Source organism: Tachypleus tridentatus, chromosome 13 (assembly GCF_004210375.1).
Source record: "Tachypleus tridentatus isolate NWPU-2018 chromosome 13, ASM421037v1, whole genome shotgun sequence".
NCBI lineage: Eukaryota > Metazoa > Arthropoda > Merostomata > Xiphosura > Limulidae > Tachypleus > Tachypleus tridentatus.
Genome location: NC_134837.1, coordinates 91,494,479 through 91,516,728, shown reverse-complemented (window position 1 = coordinate 91,516,728; position 22,250 = coordinate 91,494,479). Strand labels below are relative to the sequence as shown.

The 22,250-nt window shown below is 35.0% G+C and overlaps 1 protein-coding gene across 5 annotated transcripts in view; it reads left to right on the top strand.

The window, feature by feature from the left end:
* LOC143239991 (adenosylhomocysteinase-like 1) overlaps window positions 1-22,250 on the top strand; it is a 61,101-nt gene that overhangs the window by 30,372 nt on the left and 8,479 nt on the right. For all 5 annotated transcript variants that reach the window (XM_076481727.1, XM_076481729.1, XM_076481728.1 and 2 more), the window contains 7 exons: window positions 5,199-5,345; window positions 6,553-6,653; window positions 15,209-15,280; window positions 16,715-16,745; window positions 17,012-17,106; window positions 17,379-17,555; window positions 22,015-22,061. In XM_076481727.1, the coding sequence (XP_076337842.1) occupies window positions 5,199-5,345; window positions 6,553-6,653; window positions 15,209-15,280; window positions 16,715-16,745; window positions 17,012-17,106; window positions 17,379-17,555; window positions 22,015-22,061 (670 nt within the window). The remainder of the gene's footprint in view (window positions 1-5,198; window positions 5,346-6,552; window positions 6,654-15,208; window positions 15,281-16,714; window positions 16,746-17,011; window positions 17,107-17,378; window positions 17,556-22,014; window positions 22,062-22,250) is intronic.

Here is a 22,250-nt window from a genome sequence, read left to right as displayed (position 1 = left end):
AACTTGTCTTCATAAAATGGCTGAGAATTGATAATACTTGGAGCTTTGCTGGCACGTAGTGAAGTGGAGAAACACATGCAGAAAGCCATAGCTTTAATCTTGACTCAACAGTCACCACGCTTATATGTATAGATGATTTAGTTATATTGTTTGACTAAAACAGCGGAACAAAATATTGATAAAAGTATTATTATTATACAGCCCTAAATTCTGGAACTAATGAACTAAATAAGGGTTTTAGTTCTGTTTTTTTAATTATTGGTAATGACTTGCTGTGTGTCACAATATTTTTCTCTAAATGAAAGCTACGACTTTTTTTTGTAATATTCAGGGGTAAATAAAAACAAAGTTATATGTACATTTATAAAAATCTAGAAGAAAATTCGTAATATGAATATTCCCACTCATGTATTTGATCTGTTAATCTTCAAACATGTTGATAATCAATGTGGTTTTGTTTGAAGCTACATTATAAAGTATTCGAAAAAGAAACAAGAGTTTGATAGGTGTAAGCGATTATTTGTTTTGTGATAAATAAGAATTTTTCATTATTATTGATTCAAAATAATTGTTTCTTTTAAGGTTGTCATAACTTTGTTTTATGATTTTTCACTTTGAGGCTTAGCAGTTCTCTTTAATATGATAAATACGAATCAAGATATGTATACACTTGTAAAAAAAAGTTCAGTATAAAGGAAATATTTTTAAGAGTTTCTTTTCAATACTGCCAAAATATAAGTATGAATAGTAAACAATTAGATATTTTCAGTAATAATTTAAAATGGCTAGAAATAATAACGTAAACCTTTTATGAAGAAATTAACTTGTGATTTTAAGATGCCTTAGACTTCACATTTTCAAACTATAATACAATTTATGTTGATACATACTACATAAAAGTACAGCACTTGTTTAAATAATTTTGCGATAGAGAAACAAAGTTCTTTGTGTGTTTTAGCTATCTCTATTTAACTTGTTCCAACTATATATTTCTTGCTGCAAAAGTATTAGCTCTACACCTAGAGTCGAAGTAATCAACTCCAATCTGTGAAATATCACAAAAAAGTCCCGCACGTAAAAAACTGGGTGTTTTATAAGAGTAACAGTCAATCCCTGATCATCTGTGTTGGTTTGTAGAGTGATGCTGATTGGCTATCTTTCTTCTGGTCAGTAATTAAAAAACAGGGATGATGGTGGCAAATAGTCCTTTTAGCTTTGCCAAAAATATAAAATATTTATATTTTCTGCATTCCAACCTTCGGTCTAGTAGTTAGAACGGTCATGGGTTCGAATCCCCACCCCTTCATGTTTGTGGACGTTATAATGTAAAGTAAGTCCCACTATTTGTTGATAAAAAAAGTTGGAGGTGTGTGGTGTTGACTAACTACCTTCCCTCTAGTCTGTCACTGCTAAATTAGGCATGGCTAATGCAGGTAGTACACCTGTTACTTTGTAAAATTTAAAACAGTTCCAGTTTTCCATATCATTCAAGAAAATTTCTTTTCAATGCATTAGAGGGTAGTAAAAGATTGAGAAAAACTACTCTGTGAGTACAGGTATGTATCACATCAGAATTTTGAATGTAACTTTGTTAAAAGGCTGTTTGTTTGTTTTGAATTTCGTGCAAAGCTACTCGAGGGCTATCTGTGCTAGCTGTTCCTAATTTAGCAGTGTACGACTAGAGGGAAGACAGCTAGTTATCACTACCCACTGCCAACTTAAAAGGTTGTGAAATGCACAAAAAAGGATACTCATGGAGAAAATCTTAATGCATATAGATTATTACCCATCGCACTGAATGATGAAATTTTAGCACAACTCTTCCCGACGTTAGAAACTGTCAGACTGGGATGTACTGCGACTTAGTGGTGTTGTATTTGAGGTCATGAGACTATCTTTGACTGTTATATATTATTTTTGGAAAATACCAAAAATTATTAAAATGTTAAAACCTATACACACCGCAAAGAAACAAATTGTTACTGTGACTTATAGCTAACCATACATACCACAGCATATGGACTGTGACTTACAGCTAACCATCTGTGCCATAGAATATGGGCTTTGACTTACAGCTAACCATCTGTATGACAATGTGTTCTGTTAGTTACAGCTAACCATCCATGTCAAGAATATGGATTTAAAACACCAAGCTTTTGATAGACAGAGTGGGTAAGCCAATGGTATGAGGATTTTATTCTCCATGTACAGTCAAGACAGCTTATTCTGCTACGTGATCATTAGCTGATCAAGTGATATTTCCACTTCAATCACTAGCTTGTTCAGTTCCTTTTTTTCAAGTTTAGTAGCAAGCGATACGTAGCTTTTTCTTATTTAATGAAAGTTGTTATACTTGTTAAAAACTACTTGCGTAGTTTAGTAATAAGACCATTAAAAGTGTTACTTACCAAGTATTTTGTGTAAACGTAGCTTTGGAATCCAGGTAGCGTGTATAGATACGTTAGTTAACAAGTATTTTGTGTAAAATCTTCATCTTTTATAGTGAACATATTTGCGAAACAAAATATTTGCAATGTATATTGGCCAGGTGGGTAAGGCACTTGAATCATAATCAAATGGTCGCGATTTCAAATCCTCGTCACACCAAACATGCTCGCCATTTCAGCCGTGGGGGTGTTATAATATTACGGTCAATCCCACTATCCGTTGCTGAAAGACTAGCCCAAGAATTGGTGGTGGGTGGTGATAACTAGTTGCCTTTCCTCTAGTCTTACACTGCCAAATTAGAGACAGCTAACGTAGATAGCCCTTGTGTAGCTTTACGAGAAATTCAAGACAAACCATAATGTATATTACTATTATTTTAACTTCTGTATGCATTCAAAGAAAAAAGTTTAATATTTATCATTATAATACAGCACATAAAATAATTTAAAAATATCCTGGACCTTGTACTACTTATGAGAATTCACGTTTATGCAAACCTGTTTTTATCGTTCATTCTGATGACCTACTGAGACAGTAAAGCTTCTCGTATGTATGATAAAAACAGCATCTTACTTTAGTTCTTCGACCTGGTTCCCTGATAGAATAACAGTAAGCCCATGGATCGCTAAATTAGGGGTTCAATTCTCCTTGGTAACACAGTAGATAACTTTGTATTGTTTTGCTATAAGAAAAACACTTTGACCTGACTCTGATGTCTTTGTTTTCAATGTTGTTCTAGTTTATTTGTGCAAATATTAGGAAAACTTAGTTGAAAAGATGCACAATGCTGATCTCATGTTATTCCTTGTTATTTAGTACTCTTTCCCTGGTGGGTCAATGACATAACTTAAATCACTAAATTTGGGACTCTGTTCTGTGTATTGTTTTTTAGTGAAAAAAAAGAGAAACATCCAATATTATTATGTGTGAAAAAATTCTAAGGACTTGACTAAACTGAAAAATTCTATCTAGGAAATGGTGACACTTTTGTTATGCCACCACCTAGTGATTATAAAAGCTTTTATTCCAGGATAATGAACTATGTATAGTTTTTTTCAAATGAGTTTATATGTTAATGTTTCATGTTTCGTTCTCAAGAACTGTAACAAGTATATAGTTTCTAGATACAGGTCAAAGCAAGTGTTCATTTGGGAAATACCTGAAATTTGGCATTTTAGTTTATGATTATGCTTATTATCACTGGAAGTTAGTATGGTTGAATTTCGCGTAAACCTATACAAGGGCTACCTACATTAGCCATCTCTAATTTGGCAGTGTAAGACTACTAGGCAACTAGTTATCATCACCCACCACCAACTCTTGGACTACTCTTTTAACAACAAATAGTGGGATTAACCGTAACATTATAACGCCCCCACGGCTGAAAGGGTGATCATGTTTGGTGCAACAGGGATTGGAATCCGTGACCCCCGAATTATGAGTTGAATGCCTTAACCCACCTGGCCATGCCAGGACTCTGAAAGTTTGTAAAGTAAGCATTGGACAGAGAGTAATGGAGAGTATAAACTAATTGTCTAAATATTTGAAGTAGTTTGGCTTATGCTAATAAAGGGCTTCAACCCTGAAAAAGTTTATCGTATCTGTAGGTTGAAATATCTTTGCTGGTCTCATGTTGCATTGGTCTACACTTGAGAGTGTGAAACCAAAGAAAACCTTTTATCTGTTGTTTATATCTAATAATAAAATATTGTAATTTTTGTCAATACTTACCACTTGTTTAGTTTTTAAACCTAATGATAACATATGGTCACTTTTGACAGTATTTACCAGTTGTTTTTAGTGTAACACTTTTTTGACAACATTGTTTAAGTGAAATGTTTAGTGATATCTACCAGTGGGTTTTAATGCATTATGTTTTTGCAATATTCAACATTGATTTTAGTGAAACACGTTTTACACTATTCACCAATGGTTTTAGTGTATCTATGTTTTTGCAGTGTATGCCAGTGATGTTAGTGGTACAAAAATTTTATTCATTAGGCTAATTATTATTATTATTATTTAATTAATTTGTTGTAAATTTCTTTATTTTGTGTATAGTTATTCTATTAACTGTGAAAGTGTTCATTAATCATTTATGATATTTTATTAAAATTAACTTTGTGTAATAGTTGCACATGTAAACAGTTACTGAAGTTTCTACATATAGTGGTATAATTTCAAAGTCCTAATTACTGAGGTGCATTTAAGACAGCCACTAACACCTGTTAATGATATTACTTCATATATGTAAAGAGTAGTCATTTTATTAATTCATGATGTTAGGAAAACATGTAAGTTACCATTTTCCCCTGATGAAGAAAGAACTACCTTTCAAAAGTGCTTGGGTTGTAGAACTTTATCAGTTGTTACCTCTTTTTGTTTAGTTTTACAGGAGTGAATATTTCACTAAGATTATTGATTTATTACACCATTGAAATAACTTTATAAATTAAAATCTGTTGTAAAGATTTTAAAGTCTTTATTTAAAGTGAGTATATCTCAAAGTGTTTTACTTGCGAGCTCATTTATGTTTATACATAATAATTATCTGTGCCATGATGATATGCTTAATTTATGTGCATTGTACGTTTGAGGACTGTGTTTGAAAGGTCTTTATTTTCAGGTGAGGTTCTGTATTTAATTTTCCGAGCCTTGTGGAGATTGTGATTTAGTGTCAAAAAATTGAATTTTATTCCATCATAGACATTGTTATACTCTCAAAAACTGAAGTAGTATTATTTTTCAAGCTTCATACACAGACACCAGCTCAGATGATGAAGGGCTTACACCGAGAGAAAAGGTTCAGAAGAATTCCAAAGGATTTAGTGATTTCTGTGTTAAAAACATCAACCAATCGGGATTTGGTCGAAGAGAGATTGAAATAGCAGAGCAAGGTCAGTTACAATTTAAATTTGCAGATTTCCTTGAAACTGTTTAACTATAGTGTAAATAAATAATTTTATTAAATATACCTGGTTTTGAAGAGTTTGAAACCTAGAATTAAAAGTTTCATATTGTTTACAATGGAGACAATAGATGCTAAAGTCTTATTTTGAGAATGCTATCCCCTTACATCAGTATTCTCTTTTATTACCCTGATGCATATTTACCAGGTTCAGGACAATTTTTATTATAGTAAGTACATCTTAAAATTTTATTTAATTTGTATTTACATTTGCATTGTTATTTAAAAATTAACATCTGGGTAACAAATATGTTTATCATAAACTAAAAGTTGCATATACATTATTAACACTAGCTCTTCTAGATAGTTGACTTTTTAAAATCCTCTTTGCATTAAAATTTAAAACTATTTTACTTCCAACCAAAATCACACAAGACTTACTTATTAGACAGAGAATTATACATATAATATTTTTTTTGTTAACAACTTGTATAAAATTTAAATACAAGAAGCAAGCAGCAAGTAAATGCTTTCACCCAAAAAATGTAAGCTAGATAATTTAAAAAATAATTAAATAATTTTATTAAATTTTTGCAAACTCTTTTAAAACTAAATAGATTTAATGAACAGAATCTAGTTTAAAATAATAAGTGTTAAGTTAATTAAATGGAAATAAGGTTTTTTATACATCTATGAATAATCAAACTACTAAATAAGGTAAATTAGTGGTACCCTACCTTTTTTATTTCATGACAAACGAAACGTTTGTAAGACTAATATGCACCATTAGGAGTACACAGGTCTGTAGTAATCTTTCTTACCTGTGCTTCCTCCCAGAGCTTTCAAATGAAAACTAAAAGGCTTGCATACTGTACAGTGAATTAAAAAGGAAACAACACATTTCACCTATTCCTAACTCCTGTACAAATTATAAATTGAATCTTTCTCAAGAATGTTTTCTGTATTCCTCTTTTTCTTTCAACTGAATGTTTCTGAGGATCAACATTGATCTTCAAATGGAAGTTGAGCATCACTGAACTCAACAGTTTAAGTATTATTAGCATTTACATATGTTAATAACATTTTTTGTAGTTATGAACATAAATAATCAGTCTTTTAAGTTAATTTTTGTTTCTGAAAAGGATCATAAATGGTGAAAAGGCAATCTAATTGGTGAGAATTTCATTTCCTTTAAGAAATGTCGGGCATAATGGCACTTCGGAAACGTGCAGAACAGGACAAGCCCCTCAGGGGTGCCAAGATTGTAAGCTGCATCCATATCAATGCCCAGACAGCTGTGAGTAGTGTTAGTTTTTCTTCAAGTAACATAAAAAACCCAGCAGACAAATGAAATATATTTTCTGATCAACAGGTAAAATTTGCAGTAAAACATATTTTAGTGAAACTGATAATTTGGACCTGGTTCATTGGCAAGTAAATTTTAATGTTCAAAAATTTTTCAGAACAAATTTTTTGTTTCAGACCAATAATCGTTGTTTCTTCATTTGGTAGTTACCATGCCACATTAAAAAAAAGTAACAAACAGCCTTTTTCAATATGATCTCCTATTGCTCATCCTTACCCATAAAATCTGCTTTATTTCTAGAAAGTTGAATCATTAAATTGTAATGTGTATTATGTTTGTTTTCTTTATTATTTTTTTGGTACATGATACCTAATTGGGTAGGTTTGGTTAGCATCAAGAAGCAGTTACAACTCTTTTGACACTTTCATCTGATTTTTCCAAAAATGTATTCCTGCTGAGAAAATTTTGCTGTATGAGCATCTCATTTCACGATCAGTGACATAATTATTATTGTAGTATTTTCAGGCTTACTGAATTACCTTTAGATTTATTATAAATAACAGGAAAAGTAGTTAGGATATGCTTTACAGAGTTAACTGAAAATTTGACTTATTTCAAGAAGAGAAATTAAACAGTTTGAAAGGAAGTTGAAAGTAACCTTTATTTATTTACAACAGAAGCCAAAGATGAATCATGGAGGTGACAAAAGCACTTACCTGTTACTGTGTAGAGATCTTTTTTTCAGGTTGAATTCTAGGGAAGATCTTAGATTATGACGTTATGTATATACAAAATGAGAATATCCTTCAGAAATTTTGTAATTTAAACATGTTGCTACTACTGGAGAAGGCAGGTATGAAATCCGAGCTAGGTCTTTTCAACAAAGCCCAAAAATATCCAAATGGAACACACTCCTTGATTATGTGTGGTTAGCATATGAAACAAGGTCAGTAGTACACAAGAGACCTGTGAAAATTGTAAGTACCATAAAATTCTTGAGACATTTTTGGTGTGAGTTAATATACATGTACACCTGAATTTTTTTTTAAATTTTACTAAACTAAATAGAAAATATGGCACTTTAAGCACCACATCTTACCTTACCTTATTCTTGGGACATTTTTGGTGTGAGTTAATATACATATGCATTCAGTAAAATGGAACACACTCCTTGATCATGTGTAGTAAGTATATGAAACAAGGTCAGTAGTATACAAGAGACCTGTGAAAACTGTAAGTACCCTAAAAACATGTATACCTGAATTTTTTTTTAAATTTCACTAAACTAAATAGAAAATATGGCACTTTAAGCACCACATCTTACCTTACCTTATTCTTGGGACATTTTTGGTGTGAGTTAATATACATATGCATTCAGTAAAATGGAACACACTCCTTGATCATGTGTAGTAAGTATATGAAACAAGGTCAGTAGTATACAAGAGACCTGTGAAAACTGTAAGTACCCTAAAAACATGTATACCTGAATTTTTTTTAAATTTCACTAAACTAAATAGAAAATATGGCACTTTAAGCACCACATCTTATCTTACCTTATTCTTGGGACATTTTTGGTGTGAGTTAATACACATATGCATTCAGTAAAATGTAATTAGATTGTCCAGAAATAAATGTTGGAATTCTCACGACGACATTTACAAGCTAAATATTGAGAAACTTATCATTGGTGTTGTCACTTACAAAGTGTCTTAATTGTCTACTGCTTCAACTCTACTCCGAGTATGTTTCACAACCACTAAGGCAGCATGGACAAGAAGGACTTTTGTATGATTTTCCTCTACGACTTCAAACTTGGATGAAAAGTTACCAAAACGTCACGGAACATCAACTAGGCATTCAGTCATGGATCTGTTACTGAACATACAGTTCAGTATTGGTTTTAAAGGTTTCAATGTGGAGATGAAAGTCTTGAAGATCATGAAGGTCATAGGAGGAAGCCATTCTTAGATGAAGACACATAAAAGGAAGCAGTTGAGACAGACCCTTGCACAACAGTACATGAGCTTGCAAAACAGTGAGAAACAAGCAAATCAAGCATTTTCAACCACCTGAGTTGAAAAAGTTGGACAAGTGGGTTCCGCATGAGCTGACTGAAGCTCAACAAAATCAGAATTATGAGACCTCTCGGAAATGACACTCCAAAAATTGAATGAATTGGGAATCAAGGTTCTGCCTCATCCACTTTATTCCCCAGACTTTAATCCTACATATTTTCATTTTTTTCAAACAATTTGAAAACTTTGTGAATAATAAACACTTTCAAAATCAGGCAGCTGCAGAAGACTCTTTCAGGGAGTTAATTGACCGTAGAAACTCTGATTTCTGGACAACTAATATTTTGATCTGTTGTTTGTGGTATGGTTTGTTGTGCATACTAATTTAATGAAATACTGTTGTTTTGATTTTTTTATTATTTTACAGTATACAGATTTAATATATGAAATATTGCTGTTCTGTTATTTTGGTGTGACTGTGTACACCTGCAATCTTTAGAATAAAGTTAAAAGGATCTGTTCTATGCAAAAGCAAATTAATAAAATGTTTAAAAAATTTAACTTTCTGTGACTCTTTGATTGGGTGTAGCTATTAAATCTATAGATCCAGCTTCAAGTGAAGTAGAATGCAACAAAATTTAATATGAAATAAAATGAGTTTAACAAATGATGATAGAGCAAATGTTCCTTCACATTTTTGAACATAGAAATAAATTTCTTAATGTCTTTATCATGCTACTTTGAATATAGAAGTTTCACTGTTTCTCTAACACACTATCTTGAATGTAGAAATTTCATCAATTCTTTGTTGCACTGCCTTGTAATATCATTATGTGAATTTTTGTCAGCTGAATTTTCTGTATTTGAAACATAATTTCTGTTATGAAACATCATTTTCTCTTTGTGTAAAATTTGGTTCCGTATTATGACTTGAAGATAACTTTTTTACAATTTAACAAAAAAAGGAGCTAAAATGAAACACATTTGATATTAAAAACTCCAGTTGTCAATGTAACTTTTATCCATCTATCTTTGCCAAGAGTGGAATGTTAGGAATGGCTCGTGGTTATTAATTAATTTTAAAAGATACACTGCTGGCCAAAATCTTAAGGCCAATGAACATAAAGAAAAGATATGCATTTTGTGTTGTTAGACTCAACCAGTTATTTGAGTAGAGCTTTGAGAGATGAAAATAAGAAAAGGGAAAATAAAAATAAAAAACATTTTCAGCATTTAATAGGGAAAATGTGAACACTATGAAATTAGCCTAAATACTAGCTGGTCAAAAGTTTAAGACCATACCAAAAAGAAGTCTTAAACAGGGTAGGAAATGCCCAAAAAGAGGTCTCAGTAGTGAGTTGCATGGCCATCATTGCGAATAACTTCAAACATTTGCTTTGGTATGCTTGATATAAGCGTTTGCAGAAGGCTGGCTAGAATGTTATTCCAAGTGGTGAAGATGGCTTCATGAAGAACATGCACTGTTTGGAATTGATGTCCATTTCTATAGACTTCCCTTGCCATCCAACCCCAAATATTTTCAATGGGGTTCAGTTCGGGCAAACACATCCAAATGAATCATATTATTCACCATGAAAAAGTCCTTTGTCCTGCAGGCATTTGAATTACTGAAAGATTCAGTCATTTCCACACAAGCAAGGGCCTTCAGTCAATAAGGATGCTCTCTTCAACATGCCAGTGTAGCCAGCTGCTGTTTGATGCCCCTGTATAACCTGAAGCTTCATTGTTCCATGGAAGGAGAAAGCACCCCAGATCATGATGGAACCTCTTCCACTGTGTCGTTTAGAAAATGTCTTCAGTGGGATATCCTTATCGTTCCAGTAATGTTGGAAACCATCTGGACCATCCAGGTTAAATTTTTTTTCTCATCAGAGAACAAAACCTTCATCCACTTTTCTACATCCCATGTTTGGTGCTTCTCAGCAAAGTTTAACCAAGCTGTTTTGCAGTGTGGAAGGAGGTGTGGCCTTTGAAGTCGTTTACGGTTTTTTAAAGCTTTTCTCTCAATGATGCTGTCTTATTGTTCTTGAGCTGCATTCTGCATCCGTAAGGGCCTTAATTTGGTTCGACGATTGGCTGGTGTCTTGCCAGACAACCCATTGAATCCTCCTGCTCAACTCCAGCGAAATTTTCTTGGGCCGACCACTTGAAATTCTCCTTCCATATCCCTCAGGGTCTTTTAAGAAATTTGCAACAGCAGTTTTACCATGACCAATCTCACCAGCGATGGCACGTTGAGAGAGACCTTGCTTTTGCAGGTTGACAATTCTGTCATGTTCAAACTCTATAAACTTATTAGCCTTTGCCATGTTTTTACCCAATGTAAGACAGGAGATGTCAGTGGGAGATGATGACAACGCTAATGCTTGAACTTAAATGACTAAATTTCGTTATGTGTTTAATTAATGCCAATTAATGCTTCATTTCAGTATGGTCTTAAACTTTTCACCAGCTAGTATTTAGGCTAATTTCATAGTGTTCACATTTTCCCCATTAAATGGTAAAAAAGTTTTAAATTTTTATTTTCTCTTTTCTTATTTTCATATTTTGAAGCTCTAATCAAATAAGTGGTTGAGTTTAACAATGCAAAATGCATATTATTTCTTTATGTTCATTGACTTTAATATTTTAGCCAGCAGTGTATCAGAACTGCAGAGTTAAAACTTGCTTTATATTCTTTGTGCCCCTCGGTGTGGATTCCTGTATGTGGTGAGGGGCCTCCCAGGGAAGGTTCTGTTCTTTCTGGTTACCTCCTCTGGGATCTAGACATCCACCCACGTATTTGCCATGCATGGTGATTCGTGAAGGTGAGGAGAGGATCATGGTGATTGAGAGGTCCAACCCTAACACACCACTTTAGCTTTGAATTTCTGTAGACGGGCAGCCTTTGGGTGGCCCCCCTTTGGTCAGTTGGCTGGTCCATTTGGGCTAGAGTCAACCAAGTACCAGTGTTGGAAGTTCTTAACGGGTGTTGTGGACATTGTCTGATGCTGGTGTTTGGTATAGTGCTCATGAAACCCTGGTGTTGCCGCAATTTTCTTGCATGATACTGTAGTGCATCCCCTCGTAGGGCTCCATGGTGGATGTAGTCAGTGGGTACCAAAATTTTCTTTTTTTCTCCAATGGATCCTCCTACGAAAAATTTAAATAAAATAGTGAAAAAACAGTTCATGGGTAAACGATCACGTCTTGAAGACTGAGCAGCAATCTTCAACATCAGTAACACACGTACCTCATTTTCTTATATTACATTCTCTTTCAGAAAAACCTTTAGGGCAAATGTCCCCCTTTTTTATTCAGAAGGGACAAGAGGGACTTGCTGGCTCTCCAAAGTCAGTAAAGAAGCTTCGAGCAGGAGACATATTGGTTGAAACATCCACATCCCAACACAGTAAACTTCTCTTGAATTCAAAAGCAGTTGAGGATGTACAGAATTGTAGTGCCCACTGACCTTTCGAATCCTGTCCCCCTCTCCATCTTAAGTGTTCACCCCTTTCCTTTCGAACTGACTGTCTCTTTAACTATAATTGTCCCTTTACAGTGGTGGAACTGAAAATGGCCCTTCATTGGTCTGGCAGTACATCTGTTGGACCTGATGATGTACACTATGACATGCTGTGCTATCTCTCTCCTGCTTCTTTTGATATTCTTCTAATTGTTTTTAACTGAATCTGGCAGGAGAATATTTTTCCTAATGCCTGATGCCAGGCTATTATCTTATCTTTCTCTAAGCCTGGGAGAGATCACAAGATTCCTTCAAACTACCGTCCAATTGCTTTCATGAGCTGTCTCTGTAAGACCTTAGAGAGGATAGTTAATGCTCGTCTTGTTTGGTTTCTCAAGTCAAACAACCTCCTCTCACCCACCCAGTGTGGGTTCCGATGACAGCACTCCACCATAGACCACCTAATTTGACTTGTAACATCCATCAGAGAAGCCATTCTCAAATGACAACATCTTGTATCAATATTCCTTGACATTGAGAAGGCTTATGACACAACATGGAGGTATGGCATTTTGCGAGACCTCCATAATATGGGATACGTGGCCATTTACCCATGTTTATTAAAAATTTTTAATGGACAGGAGATTCCAAGTTTGTGTGGGTTCGACACTTTCCCATTCTTTTCCACAGGAACTTGGGGTCCCTCAGGGCTGTGTTTTGAGTGTCACACTTTTTAGTATAAAGATAAATGCCATCACTGAACAACTCCCTCTCACTGTTGCAAATAGGCTCTGTATCGACAACTTTGACATCTCTTGTCAGTTGTTGAACATGAGATATATTAAGCGGCAACTACAAACTGCCCTCAATCGCGTACTGAAGTGGACTACAGCAAACAGCTTTAATTTTTCTCTCTCTAAAACCATTTGCATGCACTTTTGCCACCATCGGGTATTCACCCTGATCCTGAATTGTGTATAGGTGAAGTTTCGCTGCCAGTGGTCCCTGAAACCATGTTCTTGGGGCTTATCTTTGACCGTAAGCTGACCTTTATACCACACTTAAAGCAGCTACGGGTCAAATGCACAAGAGCACTGAACATCCTCCGTGTCCTCTCTACTGCCAGTTGGGAAGCGGATTAATGTTCTGTGTTAAAGATATATCATGCTCTTATTCAATCAAAACTTGACTATGGATCAATGGTCTATGGCTTTGCCAGACCATTGGCCTTAAAGATGCTGGACCCCATTCATCATCAAGGACTTCGACTCTGCACTGGGACTTTCCACACCTCCCCAGTTCAAAGCTTATATATAGAATATCGTGAACCTTCTCTGCACCTTCGTCATTTGCAACTGTCTTTACTAGATTCTTCGAAACTTTGTTCCTTACCAAAGCATCCCACCTGGGGATGTGTTGTTTTTCCTCAGTGGGCCATACTTTTTCAGAACAGACGATAAGCCATTGTTCCTTTTGGCCATTGCATCCAGGTGCAATTGGATGAATTGGGTCTGTCCTTAGATAACATTGCAGAATCCACTGGTCAGCCCATCCCACCATGGCTTATTACAGTCCCCAAATGTGACCTTTGTTTAAGTCATCTGAGAAAGGCAGATACTCCCGATTGGAAGTACTGTCCTTTATTTACTGAACATCTTTCAAACAATCATTCCATTCCAATTTATACGGCTGGTACCAAATCAGGTAATTCTGTGGGCTCTGCCGTGGTTTGTTGCGGTTTGGTGGTTGCGTGCAGAAACCCCTCTACAGCTTCTGTGTTCACTGCTGAACTGTATGCCATATTTCTTGCCCTGGATCATATTGAAGCTAAGCAGTACTCCAACTGCACTATTTATACTGACTCACTTAGTTCTCTACTGGCCCTGGAATCGCTTCATGTTGGCTCACACCCTGTTCTCGCTGATATTTAAAACCAACTGACCCATTTCTCATTAACATCTATTTCTATCCAGTTTTTCTGGATACCAGGCCACATCGGTATTCGCAGGAATGAGCTTGCAGACACGGCAGCTAAATCTATCTGCTCTGGAACTATCACCACTGTTCCTATTCCATACATGGACTATGGTCCTATGTTCAAGGCTCAGCTCAGTGCCAACTGGCAGTCCACTTGGAGTGAGCAACGCAACAACAAGCTTTTTCAAATAAAACCCTATATTGGGCTTTGGCCGTCTAGCTTCCATAAAGTTCAGAAGGAGGAAGTTGTTCTAACTAGACTACGCATTGGTCATAGTTTTTTAACTCATCGTTTTCTTTTATCTGGAACTGATGCACCAGTGTGTAGTTTGTGTAACACTTAAATCACTGTAAGCCACATTTTACTTTCTTGCCATCGTTACGACTCTCAACGACGGCACTATTTTAAACATGTTCTGTCCCAAGGTTTGTCCGTAACATTGAACAGTGTTATCGGTGATGGTGACACTGTCCACCTTGATAAAGTTTTTAGTTTTTTAATGGCCATTAATCTTTTTAATCTCATTTAAGTGTTTGATATTTATTCATTACACCTTTTTAATTGTGGTTCAAATTTCAATGTCTCAATCTCTCCAGTTCAATTTGAAGTTGGAAAATGGCCAAAACATTAAATAGCTCGACACCAGGACTGGAAAGGCCAACTTCAGGTGATTGACAGTGGTTTTTGTACCTACCTGTTAGTCTTCCTGGTGGGTTATGATCATTACCATTATGTTTGAGAAAGTACTTTAAAACTTCTTTTACTCTGCTTTCTCTCTTAACATTGTAGACTAGGTGTCAACATTGGTTTTATGCTTTTTCTGTTTTTCAATGCCGTTTTGTTTTACCTTCATTTCCTTTTGTGTATTTTACTGCATTTAATTTATTTTTACCTTTTAACCGGACGTTTGGCGAGGATAACCTAGCTGCTTTGTGCCATAAAACACTAAATCAACCAACCAACCAATCATATTCTTTGTGATAAGTTGTTTCATGAATGTTTTAAATAACAATAACCTTGTAAACAGTACAGTGATTTTAAAAGTAACTTTTTCAATTTCTTTGTTAAAATCTGTATCATTTTTTAGGTGTTGATTGAGAATCTGGTGGCACTGGGGGCTAGTGTCCGACTAGCTGCTTGTAATATTTATTCCACACAGGTAAGTGTTTATGCAAATATTCATGTTCTTTTTCTTCAAATGCATTAATGTGTTAGAAATTTTATATAAACACAAAATCAACATTAAAATTTTTTGGAAGTATTTGAAATATTTTGGAGTATAGAATTTCCATAACTTACATATGATATGATAAAAATATGATTCAATTTTCCAATAATTTAAATATATTATTTTATTAGTCATTTTTAGTGACTTTGTACCTGATGAAACCATGTTTCAATAAAAAAAAAAAGTGGCATGTGATGTTAGAACTGTGATTTGTTTGTAATGTTTCATAGGTTTCTGATGTTTGTGAATCATAGACTTATTTGAATAGTAGTGTATCAGATACTTAGTAAGGACATTTAGAAAGCACAATTGGTATATGATGATCTAGCCTAAAAAATGCATTGAGTGTTTGGAAAATGCATACAAAATATGCTACAAAATTAGTCTGATATAAAGAAATCTCACATGAAGACTGTTGTAAAAGGATAAAGGTTACAGTAACAAACATTATATTATGGACAGTTGTAGACTTTCAAGAAAAGGTATGATTGAAGTATTTAATAAATTGAACTGGTGTATATAATAGAGTTCAGTACATTTAAAAGAGGACATTCACTGAAAGAGCTTAAATGCCATAGCATATGTCATAAATATGCTTTTATGAACAATATTTGAAACCTTCTACCAGAGAGAGTAGTTAGTTCCACCATAGTTGTAATGTTTGAAAAGAGATTTAGACTATTTTTGGAGTAACCTGCCAATGAAATGTAGCTATACATCAGAATCATCAAAACTGTAAGTGAATGTTCATTTCTAATTAGTCTATTGTTGGGCATGAAACTGAATTTAGACATTCAAAAGAATGTAATTTCAGAAACTACTGGAAAATTCCACATTCTCTGTGTGTATACCAGTTTTGTGTTGTTGTTATTTGTTATTAGAATAATAAATATATAACATTAAAATCAATACACAATTAAAATAATTTCAAAATAATTACTCTACATGTTTTCACAAATCATATGCCATCTTCAGGAGTGAAGTAGCAAGCAAGGAATTTCACATTTTATATTTTCTTAAATGTCATGCAATCTGTCTGTAATTTTGCATTTCTGCATATATATCAGAACTGGTCTTGCCATATTTCGACAGATGCTATTGTTAATGTATATTACTTTTAATGATACTGAAACAGAAAGCTCTGCATTTCCACAGTTATATAGATTCAGAGCTATTCTCCTGAAAGCTTTACCTAACTTCACAGTGAAATGTGTTAAGTGTTATAGATTTCTTTTCAATACACTTCACAAAATAACCTTTTTATTGTTGAGTAAAGCACTGTTTGTTTGGAAGCAAACTCTTCTTCCAGCATTTTAGTTAAGAAATTGAGAAATATTTGCTATTGATTGTTTTTCTTCATTGCAGAATGAAGTGGCTGCTGCTTTGGCAGAAGCAGGTAACATTTATGAGCTTTTCTGCATATTTAGGTCTAAATTTTGAATACGTATTCAGATTCAACATTAGGTTTTAATTATAACCATGTTTTTTTTCTGTACTATAGTATATGCTTAGAATAAAATTTACAAGATCCTCAGAAAAACAGTAGTCTTATGTTTTGACAAAAATAAATTACAGTTTTTGTATATTTTAGTTAAATTAGTCTTTCTGATTTGTGTATTATTTTTGTCTGCAAGAAAACTGGTACAGCAATCATTTCCTTAGGTATTTCTGTGTTTGCATGGAAAGGAGAGTCAGAAGAAGACTTCTGGTGGTGTATAGACCGTTGTGTTTATGCTGATAGTTGGCAGCCTAACATGGTATAGACTGATGTTTATAATATTAGCTGTTTTAGATATCCTGTAATTAATACTCTAGAATAATGTTAGTAATTATAATTAATATTTTCTATATAATACATTATTTTTAAAGTATTATTTACCTTACCAAATATTGGTAGCCATTTGTGAAGAAAGAGCAGTTTCATTTAACATCCAGTTTTCTTTAAATATACACTGATTTTCTTCCACATACAGATTATGGTATTAATTCCCTGTAAATTTACTTAAAACACACACTGGCTTTCTTCCAGATCTTAGATGATGGTGGTGATGCTACTCACCTGATGTCCAAAAAACACCCTGCTCTCTTTAAGATGATTAAGGGAATTGTGGAGGAGAGTGTGACTGGTGTTCACAGACTTTATCAGCTCTCTAAAGCTGGCAAACTGTCAGTTCCAGCCATGAATGTAAATGATTCTGTCACCAAGGTATCCTGACTTAGTAACTATGGTAATTTATGGTTAGTGAAACAAATAAAAAACAACAACAAAAATCTATATATGTCAGTTGTCTTCCTCATGTTATTTGAAATTTTTAATATTTTTACATACCATAAAATGTGTTTACTCTTATGATGATGTGATTGAGGTGTAAAACCAGTAAACTTGCACTTTTTGATAAGGTATATTCTTTCTACTCACAAGATTAGCTTTTCTGATTTTGTGCTGCCCTCTGTTTGTGAATTTTTTGAATGCCTACCACAAGCTTTCATTATCTCTCCATTGGAATCCAACATGTCTTTAATGCAACTCATCATGCATCATTGTTCTACCAATAGGAGAGTATTCTATCACGTGACTCTCTCTGTTTATTACTACTGAACTGCCACCTCTTGTTTGACGGTGCTTGAGTGCAGATGTCTTTCTTTAAACAACTGATTACCCTACAATTTGTTTAACTTTATTTAGCTTAGTTGAACTCCATTTAACTTAATTTCACTTTTCTTTGAGAGCATTTAATTATTTTTTTTTCATACATTTTTCACTGGTTTAGTATTTAAACTGCATTCTAAAGTTGCTGTTACCACTTAAGGTGCATATCACTTGATTGTTACTGCACTTTCAGCCACCTGCATGGGCAAAAAATCAGGGAATGTCTTTGTTCATGGGAAGATGGAGCAGTCTACAGCATGCACATTTTATCCTCTTCATGCCCTTCTTCTTCCTGTACTTTTCAAATCTTTTACAGATGCAGGCTGATGGAATTATGGTCTCTCTGCCCCCCTTCCACCCCTGGGGTTTGCTGTGTCTTCCTACACCTTCCTTGCGACTTTTAGGGAGGGCTTCCAAATTCTAGACCACCAGTTGTTGGGTTCCGTTTTACCTGTTTGGGAGGTGAGTTCCATTTTTTCTGTTCATCCTACCTATGCCCTCTTCTCCTGTCTTGATCTTCTTCTTTGTAATATCTCACCTCAATCCTCTTCCTGTCTGAGGCTCTTTACAAGAACCCTATAAGATTTTCTGGGGAAATCCCTTTCCTCTTCCTTTCCACTGTAGGCTGCATGTAGTTTTTAGCTCTGGTCCTAAACATGGTTTATTTCTCTTTAGTGTTTTTGGTCATTATACTGTATTCTTGTGGACCCATTGCCTAGATCTGTATATGTGGGTCCTTGTTATGACCCTGTTTTTTCTGGTGTTCCTATCTATACTGTCAGTGTGTGTTTTAAGTAAATTTATAAAACATTAATAATCTATTGGTCCCCATTGAAGTCAGAGGTAGCTTCATGTTTCGTCTATCGACCTTATCCTTTCCAGCCCTGCCTATCCCAACTTCTCGATGGACTGCATTTCACCATTTTTCATAGTGATAAATGATATGCTTGTTGTGTTAGGAATTGATGGCAGCTCATCTGGTGAATTTTGTTTATCAGAGCATCTCTTTCATTTCATCTTTGAGTTCATGTTGTTCTATCAGAGGGTTTCATCTTATGCTGTTTCCCTCTCTTCCATTTCATTTTTCCACTTCAGGATTACTAATTACACCAGTGTCTATGTGAGGCAATATTCAACTTCCTCACCCAACAGGTTGTCATATCTACTCCAGAAGGGTTGTGCAGATTTTACTTCTGCCAGTTTGCTCTTTGTGTGGTGGTATACCTTTTTAGTGCCCAGCTCTTTGGTCTGGCTTTTGCACTGTATATTTTTATCAAGTGGTTTGTCCCTTTGCTTGGTATATTCATACGCTGGGACTGTACTTCCATGTGTACTTGGACGACTGGCTTCTTCCTTCCTATTCTGAATGGAATTTGGCCAGTCCTACTCTTGGCTCTTACTTGAAGCTAAGCTTGTGGGATAGGTGATCACAATGGAGCAATCTTTCCTTCATTCTCTCCAGTACTTGTATATCTAGATGTTTTCTTCAACGCCCATCTCAGTTGGGTCTAACCTTCTCTTTGGCTTATTTCTATGGAACTGGCCATTTGGACAGCCCTGTTTGTTCTCTTACTTACTACTGATGAGATTCTATCACTTTTGGGAAGGCAGTTTCTGACATCTATCATACCTGTTGGTATACTCGTATGCATTTGCTTCAGTGGGCCCTTTGTGACCAGTGGAACTACTCATGAGAACCCTTGGTTGATCCTCTTCTCTTACCCTTCTCCTTGATAAATGATCTTCGTTAGTGGTTGGACAGGGTCCATATGTTGGTAGATGTCTCATTTTCTCCTTCAAGGCCAGAGTTACATCCATTCATGGATGTATCTCTTCAATACTGAGGCACATGGGTTGATCATCTACATGTTCCAGGTTGTTGATTTGTGAAGGAGCATTATCTTCACATCAACCTCCTGGAACTCCTGGTTATCCATTGTGCATGAATCCTTTTCTTTTTATCAGTAACTATGGCCAGTTATGATCCATTCGAATGATTCTACAGTGATAGGTTATTAATCTTCTCCTCGGTGGACTCAGCAGATAGCCCGATGTGGCTTTGCTGTGGCACTCATTTAAGATCTCTTTTGCACATTGATTCTTATGTTTTAGGCCCACTTTCATCATGTTTGTTTGATGGCATGTCATATTTCAGCAGCTTTCAATCTGGTGATGGATCATCTTTCTCAATCAGATTAGGTTTATCCCACAGAGTAGTCCCTACAACCTACTGTTTTTGGTGGAACTGTTATTACTTAGATACTCCCACTTTTAATGCATTTGCCACCATCCTCAATCACAAGTTACCTCAGTTTGGTCCCCTGATCCCTATTCTAAGGCTTTAGTAATAAATGGGATTGGTTCCATCTGTTTTTCTATTTCTCCTTCTATCCAATTACTTTATCATGCTATCTTTCTTTCAATTTCCAATTCATGCAGATTTTTTCTGATTGCTCTTCACTAGCCTGCTTAAACATGTTTCTCTCAGCTGTTCCAGCTCCTAGTGATCCCTCCTATCCCTCTTTTCTTACTTTCAGACCAGTTAGATCAACACTGTTTGCTGGTTCTACATCCCACACTTCTCATCCACTTTCTTCAAGCCTGGCTTTTGTCCAGTACCTGGCAACGAGTTCCAGATGCTCTCACAGTGTAGCTTCTCACTTAGCCCATTTCATTCATCCTTCTTCTCTACCTAACGAAGTGGAGCATATTTTGCTGATGGGCTTTGGATTTATCTTTGTGTTTCTAATGTAGCTCTGAGGGTTCTTTGGTCTTAATTTCAGGGTTTGAGTATGAGAATCCTTACAACTTACCAGTTCCAAGCAGCTGGGATGGTTGACCATGGAGGCAGCCTGCTGTTGCACATGATGGGTTGCAACCATTTAGGTCTGAGTATGGTAGTGGTGTTTTGCTGGTGTAAAGAGAGTTACAAGATCTTCCATATGGGTGATTTTCCTGGGGTTTAGATGCCCAAATACAGTTAAACCCCTTTGACTGAGTGCCTTCTTCCTACCCTTGAGTGGATGTCAGTACTCAGCAAGTTAAATTATGGAGATCGAGTGAACCAGTCACGTAAGTCCTCATTGTTTCCTGAGCAACTCTGCACCATGGGTTGCATCATCTATTACCCAGTTTTCATTGTGATCATTTCCCTTTTCAATGTGTAGATATATCTGGCTCAAATGCAGTATAATCTCCCTCCTTAGATCATCTGATCTTTGTGTCTCTTTTAGGCAGTGTCCTTCAGATGTTTCTGGTGGACACATCTGTGCACCAGTCAAATTAAGTGTGGGATTCAAGCTAATTTTTTGATCAGAGAGAGTGTGTCATATTAGAGGTTATAATTTTTCTAAATTAAGGTGTATTTCTGATAGCTACTTTCCTCCTCTCTTACTTCCCATTTTTTCTCCCCAGACGTTTTTGGTATTGGTACATAGAGGGAGTCACATGTGCCATGTTATAGAGTACTCTCCTATTAGTGGAAAGGTGACACATTGATTTGCAGGAGAGACATGTTGGAACTTTGGATTCTAACAGAAGGATGATGAAGGCTTGTGGCATGCATTGGAAACAAGTTCACAAATAGAAGGCAGTACAAAACGAGAAAACCTAATCTTGTGAGTGAAGGGAAGTCCTATTGTAAATACATTTTCATAGAGGAAAATTATAACTTCTGCAAAAAGGGATTTTTTCTCTTAGAAGTTACAGCAATAAATGATCACATTTGGTTGATCTTTAAGTGATGCTGACTTAATTGATACAGAACAGAAAGAAACAAAAATATTAAATATTCTATTCAAATAACAGTTCCTGAAAAAAGAAAAAGTTTTACAATCACTACATGCAAATAATTTCATAATTTATGATAGGAAAATAATATGAGTATCTTTCACATGATTTTGTGGCAAAATATGATGTGCAGCATCCACAAGTGAAAATTTGTGATTTAACTCTCTTTAGTGAATAAATTAAATGTTTACAAAATGATCACTCAAATAGTTTTTTTCTTTGGCAGACCAAGTTTGACAATTTGTACAGTTGTCGTGAGAGTGTCTTAGATGCGTAAGTAGGTTTTACCCTTATTAAAAGTTTTCCTTGTTTAAACATTCTTGAGAATGTTTTCCTCCTAATAAAGACCTATAATTCTTATTATAATTTGTATTTCATTCACAATTTTCTAAAATGTAGTTTCAACAAGTACTGCATCCTGTTATTTAAAAAGATGTGTGAAGGATGACATAATCTTTAACA